This window comes from Styela clava, chromosome 12 (assembly GCF_964204865.1).
Source record: "Styela clava chromosome 12, kaStyClav1.hap1.2, whole genome shotgun sequence".
Classification (NCBI taxonomy): Eukaryota; Metazoa; Chordata; class Ascidiacea; order Stolidobranchia; family Styelidae; genus Styela; species Styela clava.
Window position 1 is genome coordinate 10,121,566 of NC_135261.1, and position 12,809 is coordinate 10,134,374.

A 12,809-nucleotide genomic window follows, 5' to 3' on the forward strand; every position below is an offset into this window, starting at 1 on the left:
AGCAATAACTTTTATCTAATTTAGAATTACATGATTGTACAAAAACAGTTTTTATACAGTTTAGCTATAGAATATTAAAAGGATAAACCTGTATTGTTTATAAGCTTTCTGTAAACGAGGAATCTGTATGCTTCAGTATAATAAACATATCCTTCTTGTGCGTCCGTAGTAACAGAGAGAAATGCTTCATTCGGTTCGGTTGCGATTGGAACCATAGCTTCATCAGATTGGAAATTTCCAGCAATTCCTCGGACGGATGAATATGCCGCCATTGCAATAAATGAATCGATTTCTTTAAATAAATAAAATAAAATGTTGAATCATATACATAACTGAATGTGCTTGTTCTCTAACTATACTACTCTACACGAATTTGATTCTAGTTCGTTCTCCGCATTCGAAGTTAGCATAAAGCAATATACGAACTAACATTTATTCAATGTCATTCAATAATTTTGTGAAATATATAATAAGTACAATTAAATCTACTGGGATTTGTCGTTAGAGCAAGTTGGTGTTCAAGAATGAGTCCGTTAGAAAATGTATCAGCTATTACGAGTAAAATAGTAACAAAGTTGTAACAGGTTGGTAGACTCGAAACGAAAAATTACGATTCTTCTTTTTCAATTATAGGTTTGAGGAGATGCTTGAAATACCACTACGATTAGGAATTCAAGTTGATAAAGCAAATGCAACAGTTTTGCAAACTAGTCTTAGTCGACTGGACGAAATGATAAAAGTTCTACTCACTGTTGCATTTTTGGGTGACCGGTCCCGAAGAAGATGCGAAGCCGTATCCAAAATCACATAAGCATCGATATCCGAGACTATCAGTGTTATGAGTTAAAACACAAAGATGGTCGCATCCTCCATTGTTATTTGCACAGGGGTTGGGTACTAAAATAAACGAATAAAGAAAAATTATTTTCAGATGTTTGAAAATTTTTGAATTTACTAGCAGCTTAATTATTTTTTTAGTTTTCTGTTTTTGGGAACCAGGTACGATTGTGTCTTACAAGTTACAACACTATAATATTTCATCTATACCGTGTATTTGAATGTCAAAGTGAATAAGAAAATCACATGAGACCAAAATTATCTTCGATTATCTTTACAAAGTCCCTCAAAACTTAAATTGAACCATTACGAATAAGGCAGGTAACAACCAATCAAAAGTAAAACATGTGCACTAACGCAGATGCAAAAAAACTAATTTCTGAACGGCCACTGAAATGCCACAATCTACTGTAACTAGAGAGAATTACGATGAATAACGTGCTGTTGACGTGATACTGCAAGCAGCATTGAAAAAAAAAATTGGTATAATATTCATTTATCTGGTAGGTGCACTGACAGTTAATGGATGATATTATACTATGATATATATCTATACTATATTAAATATAATATTACCTTTGGGTTGTCGCACTGGGTGATATGCAATTATCCCAAAAGGTCTAACTGTTGCATCTCTAACAACTTCGACCTCTTCTCCAGTAAATTTATCAGCTTTTACGACGCCCATTTTTGTCCAGTCAGTGTAATATAAAAATCGTTCAAAAATTGTCACATCGAATGGATGCGGACTGTTATGTCCTGATACTATTGTGCGTCTGCAAGCGGAAAATGTTATTTTTAAAATATAAATTTGAATAAAATTAGGTAAAGAATGGGTGAAACACAATTCACATTTTAAGAGCTTTGTGGAAAAATTTTAATATTAATGGATTTAGTTCTAAAAGCCTACATGGACTCGTAACCAGCTTAGGGGCCGTGGTTCGCCATACGATTCACCCATCTTATCGGCTTTCCTATCAATCGGGATGAATATGTAAATCCTTTCTTAAATCCCAATTTGCAAGCGTAATATTTTGGAAGCGTAAACTCGTTACGCCACGATTCAAACACTGCACCACGTACGCTATTATCTTAAGATTTTCCAATGGATTTGTCTTTTGCCCCTGTGAGAATTCAAACAAGCGAACTAGACAAAGACAACGAAATTCAGCCAGATGCTAAACGTTCAAGATAAGTGGACGGTTGGGAACATTATCCCACTATTTACAAGTTTACCTGTCTTTGCCGTAGTAATCTATTGTATCTATAAAATCGAAATGTCCATCAACCCAGTACACTCTTTGCAAAATAAAATCAACTGTGATTCCGTTTGCCCATTGTATTTGTTTGTCCACTAACGTTACACGAGATCTTCCGTCCATATGTGCTCTCTCAAGTCGAGGGTTTGCATAATCCCAGTCAGAGAAAAACATGTATCTAAAAAATTATAGCATGTTACATAATCGTATATTATTATCGCCAGACTCACTTGATTCAGTGTCATTCGAAATAATTTTTCGAAAGGAATCAGCGAATTTTGAACTCAAAATGATTTTATTCACCTGAAAAATCTTTGAAATTTTATACTTCATTCATTAATTAAAATATCCAAAATCAAATCGTCCTATAGAAGATTAGAACTAACTTATATTATTTTGAATACAGGAACTGTAGTAAATTGCAATATGAAAAATACTGCTTTTAAGACGGCAAATAACACACAACAGGTTCAGGTTTAAATTGGGCTCACCCTGAAAATCATATTTTGTGATATAAATCTTTTGTCGTTGTTGTAAAATCGTGTCCAGTTATCGATTAAGCATAAAGATAAAAGTTCATGAATAACAGTATCGTATAGTTAACTGGCGGGGAAAACAGTCAAATTCGCAATCCTCAAGAATAAGCAATATACCACTGTAATGTTTATTGACAACATCATCCAACATACCCAACAGTTGGATCCAGTGCCAATCCCCGAGGACTCTTAAGTCCGGTTGTAATTACACCAGTTCTATGTTTTCCTTCAAAATCACAGACTTCAATTCTTTCTACCGATGTTTCGACGATGTAAATGTTGTTGGCTACAAAATTGAATTGATAAAATGTCTTACCGGCATTTAGTCAAACGTAACGACAAAACAAAATGCCAATACCAAGAAATATAAGGTATTATACATTAATAAAAAATACAGATATCACGGAAAAACCTTACCGATCCAATCCACTGCTATTTGCTCAGGATCTTTTATTCCTGTGTTGATTACGTCACGAACATTGGTACCATCCATGTTAGCAGAGCGAATCTGGAACAAATTGATGATTTCTTTATTAGTGACATGATATGTCAAATTGAATGAAACGCAAGTGCATATGGATTTACATACTTTATTTTCTGCTTGATCAGCCCAAAATAGCTTCCCCTTTTCGTAATGGTAATCAATTCCAACTGCATATGAGGGATTAGAAACGATAATTTCCTCTTCGTCATTTATAGATTCGGGATTGTAAGCCATAATTTGTTCCCGTACCGAGTAGAGAATCTTGGGTGCTCCATCTGAAGGTAAACAAAACAGCAGGAATTCAATCAAACACTATAAATTTATGAATATTCTAATTTAACGAATCTATTTCATCTGATAATCTAGGGGATTCAGTTTTCGCTCAGTAGGACGATGTACTTAGGCATAGTTGATATAATACGGATTTTGATATATATTTTAGGAACTTCGCAATTTACATGTAAAAGACGAATTGCCTGACTGGTATAGCCTATGCTTAAGGTTCTACAAGTCTACAACTGAGGAGAGAACGTGATTTGGTTACCCCATTAGTTTGTCTTACCTGCTGGCAGGGCTTTACAATGTTTTGAAAATCCATTTTCAAGTTGATATCCATCAACACAAGTACATTTGTAAGTTCCAACGAGATTGAAACAAGATTGCTCGCAATATCCAAACAATAAACACTCGTTTACATCTGGATAAAATGAATATTTTTATGTCCATTTTCTCATTTTATGAAATCAATGTTTATGTTCTTCGAGTTGGTCTTTATTAGAACAAAATCAAACATTAGAACCAACATCTTTTCACGCAGTTAAAAATGGGTAGACTACAGAATGATAGGAGACATGCCCAAAGATACATACTCTCTTTTGGTAATACGGAGATGTCATACATGTATATAACTTCAAATTAAACAAAATTGTCAATTACCGACAAGGCAGCGATTATTGGCTGGTTTCAGGCATTACTAAACTAAACTATATTGTAACAAAGAAATACAAACAAGTACCTCTTTTTCAGGTGGCAGTTCAGTAAAAAATATTTCATTATATTACCATATTGAATAAATTCCTAAATCCATATCAACATTATTCATAAAGCAGTTCTTACCAATACAGCTTGATCCATCAACATCAACTTGATATCCAAATGGACAATAACAAAATCCTCCACTTGGGGATGGCTGGCATTCATTGTCACAACTCAATGCGCCACACAATGATGAACCTGTATGGATAAATAGACATTTCCAACACATGATATCTGCCTTGAACAGTAAGTAACATTTTGCTAACCCTGGGGCATAAATGGAGAAATATTCAGGAAATAATATTCGAACACTTTCTTGAGTATTTAGCAATTCTTAATAGTAACTCAAGTAAGTAATAATAATACAAAAATACAATACAATGAATTTACGGCGTTAATGCGATAAACCACAATATCAGTTTTAAAAATAATTTCTTCACTGTTTTATTAAAAATGATGAACATATTGTTGTGGATTATACCACTGGGTTTGTGGTTTTCAGCTTACTGCAAGGATTTTCGTCTGTGGCTTCATCGTCTTCATTTGGACAATCAGGATTGCCATCGCAAACTTTCGTAGCCTCAATACATTCCCCTGTACTCGGACATTTCCATTGATTTGGATCACACGTTATATTGTAATCTGAAATAATGTACAAAGTTGTTGAAACCGCATATCAATATCAAAAATTGATTGCTTTAATTGCACGTCACCGCTCAAAAAATGTCGTTACTTACGGCAGTCTTTCTCATCTGAACCGTCTCCGCAATTATCTGTTCCATCGCACACAAACAGTTGGTTTGTACATATGTGATTATCACATTCGAATTGATCTCCTCTGCATGGAGGATAATCTATCAAATACGAATATATTTCAAAAAAAATTAACGACGCATTACGTGAACGAACTATCTAAATTATCAAATTTCTGGGTCGGATTTTTTCATGTCAAGTTAGACTTATTTACAAATATACTCACCGCAGGTATCTGGCTCGTCGCTACCGTCACCACAGTCGTTTATTCGGTCACAATATGTTTGAATTGGAATACACAGTCCATTTGCACATTGAAAATCTCCGTTCCTACAGAGAGGTATCGCTGAAACACATAAGTTTAAGAGCTATATTTGAAGTCATTTCGTGAAAGTTCTAATTGAGAGCCATTAAATTAATGCGTATTTATTTTTATTATACACGATTGATCAAAGTAGGTCGCAAGTCATAATTTGATTGTCAAAATGGTAGATAGTTTGAAAAAACTACAACCACTGATCCCAAAATCGACATATAAAACTACTGTTTCGACGGAATCTTAAAGAACAAAGAAATGTCAAAAAATCACGAAGATTTCATCGTCTGTGATATTAAAATATCTATAAATATATAGAAGTGGTGGGATTCAAAATTTCAAAAACGGGTTCTTTTCTGTATCGGAGTCACTAACAATGGGTTCACTCATTTTCTAAAATGCATGCATGCCAATAAGGAAGCTTAAGGAAGCTCAACTAATGACCCATTTGCGATGGTCTAACGTGTAAACAAAAACAAGAACGTGATTGTCATAAATTCCAAGAACGGGTTTGCGAAAAACACCCTCGAATGCTATCACTGATATATAGTTTATTTAATATATTTGCCGTTATACATACTGCAATTGTATTCATCGCTTTCGTCTCTGCAATCAGGAATGCCGTTACAATCTTGTTCTGTTGTATAACATGCCCCATTGTCACAGGTTTTGTCGTCACAAGTTGGATAATCTAAATACGGTTCAGATCAGAAAAAAAAAATTGACAGAGTCGGATATACATTTACAATTTTTATTATGACGCACGTTAATATAAATATAAGAACTTGAATATTATAAAGTACCCCGTTTATAATGTTAGCAATTTTACATTCCTGTGTCAAGCTTGCTCTAATTAAACGATATTTACTTGTTTAGAAGGATTCGTTTAAAGTAGGCGAGTATGCCACAAAATAAAAGCTTGAATTCGTTGCCGTGAATTCAAGTGTGTTTAATTTCCTATTGCTGGCTTGTCTTAAAGATTTAACAAACTGCTTACTGCATCCTTGTTCGTCTTCTCCGTTTGGACAGTCTTGGACATGATCACACGAAAAATTAGACGGAATACAGAAGTTATTACTGCATGTGTATTGCGTAGGTGAACAAGTTCTTCCAGCTGAAAATAATACATTTTTATAATCACTAAAAGGTAATTTTCTTGGGTCAATCCATATCCATCTATCAAGAAATTTTGATTCAAGTCAAGACTAACGTAGTCGCAAAGAATTTCAACCCGACGAAGACTCTGTAGAACTAAAATCTGAATTGCGACTTGAATTCCAACTTAACTTTGGCGATAGCAACCGCCAGGTCAGCTCGATTTCGACTTCCATATGACGTTTTGAAATGTGACCCATAGAACAAAGTCTATAAATTCCTAAACTTAGAACTTTTTACTCTGTTTGAGTATCAGTGAATCTTACTTCGCTTTTATAATGTATATTATTGGACACGAAATGTACATAATCGTTTCGTTATTATTTGTTGTTGATGTTCATGTTGGTATTTTTCTTCTTATTGTTATGAAAGAATGGCTTTTCTCATTTACTACATGACCAATTGTTTAGAAATTTTCATTGGTTAAAGTTTCTCTTTTTCAATAGAAGACTATCACTTTTATTTATTTTAAAAATATCGGTGGACTTTATGGGATTCGTTTATGTGTGCGATGACGTCATCAAAATTGCGAATCTACTGTGACAGATTGCATACTCGTACTACTTCATTTTGGCCTTCGTGTCCGTATATTTGAGAATTTCTCTCTTGTTTATATTTAGTTTATATTGACTTGGTCTCCAAGCTGCACCCCGGTAAAAAAGAAATACTTACGACACGACTGTTCATCTTCACCATTCGTGCAATCATTCTGACTGTCACATTTAAATTCTATAGGAATGCAACTTCCATCATCGCACTGAAATTCATCGTCATCACATGGCTCAGTTTCTGCAAGTGAAGTGAAATTTCATGAAAATTATGGCGGCAACTACTACGAAGTACACAACGAGGACATGTATATGGGATTTTGAAGTTGTTTGGTTTGCTTCGTAATTTAAAATCATTCAAACAACAATGACTAGGCCACGGGAAGTAAAGTTATGCGTTGACCTTTGTCTGTCTAGAAAGTAATGGTACTTTTTCTCATCATCAACGCCTGTCGTTTATCGAACAAAAAATCACGACTAGTTTTTTAGGTACTCCCGAAGTATGCGCACCAAGATGTCGCACAACCTAAACCTTAACCTGGTACACAACCTGAGTTCAGGTTGTGCGCCATCTTGGTGCGCATACTTCAGGAGGTTCGTTTTTTTTTTACTTACCACAGCCGATTTCATCTGATCCTGGAACTCCTTCGCCCTGACAATCGGTTACTCCATCACATTGCCAAGATGAGGGAATGCAAATTCCACTCGCCACGCATTGAAACTCATCTGGATCACATCCTATGTGGAAATAAAACACATATTGTTTCTTAAAAATTCACAATACCACGAAGATAACACGCAACAGTATTTTAGGCATAGACGTTCAGATAATAAATGAATGTTCATTTAAAATGTGCTGAAAACCACTATTTTTATTAAAAATAAATAAAAATACAACTTTTAATCACTGAAAAATTCAAAAGCAATTGGCCCAGGCGATTATTTCATAACAACAAGATCAAGAATACAAATTCGGTGTGAAATTTGAACACAATATATTGAGGGAAAATATTCAAAATAACGTTCAAAAACGTTTTCTTAGATGAACTATTTTCAATTATATTTCAGCAAATAGTCTGTTTCTTATCTCAAAACCACTTCAGCACAATGGCAATTGAAATTTTGAGACGTTTCAAACGGTTCTGTTTATTTGAGCTCACAGTTACGCTACAAAACTATACAGTGTACCAAAATAAAGTGTAATTAAGTGGAATTTTAGGGTAAAATATGGTCATTTTTTAGAATTTGTAGGTAACATTTTTGAAATGGTTAGCTGTGTATTTGTGAGTATATTGAAAATGGATTGAAGGAGACAAAATTGCCAAAATATTGTTTTTGCCGGTTAAGTTCAATTACAATCAATTCAAACTATTTATTTTATTCGTTAATACAAAGACTACAATAAAGCGCAATGTTTTTAAATGAAATTAGTGCACAATGGCGTGATATTTATTCATTTTTGAATGCTATAACCATTATATTCTTGCTCGGCCCAATGATATACATGATCTTCTCCAGAACCGACTTTTAAATTTGGTTTAATATAAAATAAAGGGTAAAATAAAAAAAAAGGTTAAAATTCAATTTGGAATAACTACGATTGAGAGAAAAATTGTTTATCGAACTTGAAATAAAAAATATAATAAAAATAATTTTTTTGTGATCCATTTAATCTAAAACAAAGGATTATTCACACAACTTTAACTTTTCTATGTGTTATTCTTCAATTTTTATTTTCGAATGGTTCTGAATTTCTACAAGTTTGGTTCGAATCACGGTTGAGGTAAATTTGAACATGACACCTTCTTACGGTAATGGAGCTGGTATTATTTTCTGGTATTTTTATTTACCAGTTTATTTTATCGTTATTTTTTTAATCTCGCATCAGATGTTTTATACATTTTTATTTAATTTATTGCGAATTGGTATTATTCTTTTAAATGAAACGCAATAACCAGAAGGACGTGGAATTAATTTCTCCCAGTGAACTGCAATAAAAATAAATATACACGCAAACAACACATTGCGCCAATGCACCAGTCGATGATGCCTTCCAATGTCCCTCTATTTACATGCCCCGTATCATAATTGATTTTATCTTGCAATAAAACCCGATTATAATATAATATTACAATGTATATTTGAGCTGTTAAAGCAATACGACGAAAAATGATATGTCTCCTAATGTTTACTTAGTTCGGTTATGTAAAATTCGACAGATTTCGGTGCTTTCGAGAGCTATTCCGAACATGCAGTGTTATGCTATAAACTTTCATTGGAGCTTCGTCACGTAGGTAATAAAATGTATTGCGAAACAATTCAAATAATTTTTTTAAATGGCTGAAAATATTTGCAGTTTTCTAACCCCCGCCTTTTAGTATTTTTAATTTGAATAATATTGGTCAATTTGACGATTTGACGTTTTTAGTCGTATTTTGTTTCTGTTGACCAAGTTTATCGATTGATAGTTAGCGACTTTTTGGCATTTTTAGTATCTCAAACATAGTCACAAAACAAACAAAAAACGAATAAATTACGACAACGCTTTTTTTAAACAGTGCAAAGTCATGGTTCATTCCTGTACTAACTTGTAAATGTTAAACAACTGTCGATACCACCATCACAATAAATATTCGATTATATATATGGTAATAGTATAGAGACTGGTAATGTTGCTCGTAAGTGACTTTTCCAATCCACGAATGACAATCGTGTAACTTGCATACAAGCAAGAAAACTCTCGAAAGTTTTAAACAATTGTGATGACCTATCCCACCCCTCCATTGTGAAAAATGAAAATGTAATCATAGCCTCGAATATTGCATTCATTGACAGCTTGTTATGACAGCTTCAAAGCGTTACAGCTCGAACTTATTGCGAAGGTAGTTGTCCAATCCGCGACTTGATTGTTACTTGGCAACGGTACCGGTGTACCTTAATTTAAGCAAATCAGCACGGGAAGAAGTCTCTCGGTCGGTATGCATCCTGCCTTTATCATACCTACCCAACTTGATCACTACATAAAGATTTTCAAAAAGTACATTTTACGTTGAATTTTCTAAATTTGTTGATGTTGTAAACATAAACACTCACCTTTGCTCAGTCCAATGACGAGTAAACAAAAATAATATAATAAAATTAATTTAAAAGACGTAAACATCTTGTTTGCTAATGATTGCTATAACATTTGTAATTGGTTGCTGTTAAGAAAAACTGTAAAATGAGAAACAAAAACAAAAAATCAAAAGATTGAAAAAATGAACGAGTTATATGAAATGTTTTTTGATTTTTGTTGAAATATCAGTATACATTGTGGCTTCCTAAGTTCACAAATATACTGAATATTGGATTTGCTTCACACACAATAACATCATAATTATGATATAAACATTGGTATATTTTAAATCTCCTCCTAAGATATTTGTTTGGATCATAATTTTGTCGTTACTTGAAATTTCCACTGCTACTCGATCATTTTATTCAAAATACCATGCCATACTTTTGGGTAAAACAAACAAAATTTTTTAAATATTCAGAATAAGCACAAGTTCTGACTAAGTAGGTTGCGCAAAAAACTTCTCCAATAATATCATTTACATAAAATTTGCTCGTAGATATCTAAAAAATTTTCAAAAATGATCTAATAATAGGTATTGATGAAATTTCAATCGAATTTTGATAAGGCATGAACCGACTTATTTAGCACATTATCTGAAATGCCGCGCCATTTAAAGCTTTTAAATGCTACAAAATGTACAATAAAAACATTTCATCATTTTATCCCGTTTAAAAATATCAACTCCTACTTCATTTATTTCGGTAGAATACTCTACTGAGACAAACAACTCGACAATTTCTTTATAACACACTTTTCGAAAGAAAACTGATAGCACTCCAAATATGTAGTAAAAAAACGAGTAAGGTTACTTTCATTTTACTGTGTTTATTCGAAACAGCATTCGCATTGACTTGTACGAATCAAGCACATGAAACAGATGACTTGCGCCACCCGTATGCGATCAATGTCTTCCCCATGCTTGGCAGAAGATAAAACTGAAATTTAATACCAGCAGAACTATGATATTCAACGAAAATGACCTATTTTCGATAATTAGCGGATTAAATAACGTCAAGAAAAAAATAATATAATTATTGTTGATAATACACAGACAAGAACAAAGCAATAAATATTTCCGCGTGTAATATGATCTTGGGGATTCCATATTAAGTTCAAATGTAATTAGAATTGCGTGAAATTCGATAATCGGCGTGCAAATATATACAGAAGATGGTTATTTAATTAGAGAAGAAGGAGAAAAAAAAATCCGGAAGACTTTGATTTTATAAATTGCGTATTTAAGCCAGAACCATACATGATTTGAACTAAAACATGATCAAATAAAATTCTCTAAATCTCGGACGCTAGCTTCATCGAAGACGTAGAAGATTGGCATACCATTTTAATCTTAAATATTTACCGGGCATATATTTGGTTCGCAAGTGTATATACAAGTAAATATGTCCAATTCGGTTCAAACTTATCTTAGTGGCGGTCAAATATGACTTGCAACCTGTGAATATTTCAACAATTATAGGCAAGAAACATCCATCTGTTTAAAGTCCCTGTTAATACAAAATGTTAGACCTATAAAAATACAAATTATTTACCATGAACATGACCATTATTCAAATTTCCTATAAGGGGATAACTGTTTTAGGGACAAACATGTCTGATTTCAAAACAACAAACCCAGACCTGAAATTTTCTTTTGTCCTGGAGTAAGAATAATAAAAAAAAAATACACTAAACAGCGTTATATCTTTTAGCACAATAGTATTGACTTTTGACAACTTAAAAGAAAGTGTATTGGCCCAATTCAAACTGAACCAATTTTTGCAATCGTGGATTGTCATTACTATACGTACATTATAACTCTTAGAATACCATTTTTTTAATAGATTGTAGTATAGGTTTTTCAGTATATATAGGTAAAATAATTGGTTCCTCATCAAAATTTTTTTATAATCACTCATTTCTATCACGTCAACAACTCCCAGAATAAAAAAATTTTGTGACAGAGGCCACGGCACATGTTTTTCGATTTGGTGGCTTAGATCAAGTGATGGGGCTGCCCTCTTGGACAATATGATTGAAAATACATCTGCACGACCAGTATTAGCTAAAACTATTAAAAACCATCGTCGTCATGATGACATGGCTACAATATATGACATCCGTCGCTACCCAGACTAACTTTAGCGTCTGCTTCGCTGTAAAGATATCAGGTTCTTCTTGCTTTACCTTAATCTCCGAGAAATGTGGACGATGGAGTGTAGTGAACGGCCTGGTACATTGACTGGCCGATTGTCGTAAAGTGTCGGTCAAGATGTCTCCATAGAGTACACTGTCCGATCAAAATACTGACAGTGGGAAGTGTTCTGTTCCCATTTATGTTGACCGATATAAAAATGAAGATTCGTGCATTCTCTCCCTGTTACTAAAAAGAGACTCTCTATACTTCTCAGTAGGTGAGCGTGGCCTTGAATAATAAAAAATAGACTGTTCTATATATTGAATAATAGTCATTCCAAAACTTAAATATTTTTGTACTTATTGGCCTGAAAACGTATCAATACCTGTAATGTACAATCACTTCGTAAACAAAATCTAAAACATTTCAAGATACTGAAATATGTATTGGCCGACACTCCGTTCTGAAGCTACCAAATCATTTAGGAGATGAATAAACCATTCGGAAATTTAATTTTAGTAATTCAGTTGTATTTATTTTAGTCTTTTTTATTTAGTTGAAGTACAACAAGTCGCGATGTCCTCAACTAGTGCTGTCAACCTCTATTGTTCGCTAGACAAAGAGAATTTTAATG

The 12,809-nt window shown here is 33.4% G+C and overlaps 1 protein-coding gene across 1 annotated transcript in view; it reads right to left on the minus strand.

The window, feature by feature from the left end:
* The window catches only part of LOC120329256 (low-density lipoprotein receptor-related protein 2-like), a 59,964-nt gene extending 49,826 nt beyond the window's left edge, over positions 1-10,138 (minus strand). The window contains exons 1-17 of the mRNA XM_039395819.2: positions 10,017-10,138; positions 7,539-7,661; positions 7,048-7,164; positions 6,218-6,334; positions 5,801-5,911; positions 5,131-5,250; positions 4,889-5,005; positions 4,659-4,793; positions 4,233-4,349; positions 3,679-3,813; positions 3,222-3,391; positions 3,050-3,140; positions 2,786-2,918; positions 2,074-2,274; positions 1,414-1,613; positions 751-897; positions 89-292 (exon numbers count right to left, since the gene is read on the minus strand). Of these exons, the coding sequence (XP_039251753.2) occupies positions 89-292; positions 751-897; positions 1,414-1,613; positions 2,074-2,274; positions 2,786-2,918; positions 3,050-3,140; positions 3,222-3,391; positions 3,679-3,813; positions 4,233-4,349; positions 4,659-4,793; positions 4,889-5,005; positions 5,131-5,250; positions 5,801-5,911; positions 6,218-6,334; positions 7,048-7,164; positions 7,539-7,661; positions 10,017-10,083 (2,305 nt within the window). The 5' untranslated portion in view covers positions 10,084-10,138. The remainder of the gene's footprint in view (positions 1-88; positions 293-750; positions 898-1,413; positions 1,614-2,073; positions 2,275-2,785; positions 2,919-3,049; positions 3,141-3,221; positions 3,392-3,678; positions 3,814-4,232; positions 4,350-4,658; positions 4,794-4,888; positions 5,006-5,130; positions 5,251-5,800; positions 5,912-6,217; positions 6,335-7,047; positions 7,165-7,538; positions 7,662-10,016) is intronic.
* Positions 10,139-12,809: the final 2,671 nt, after the last annotated feature.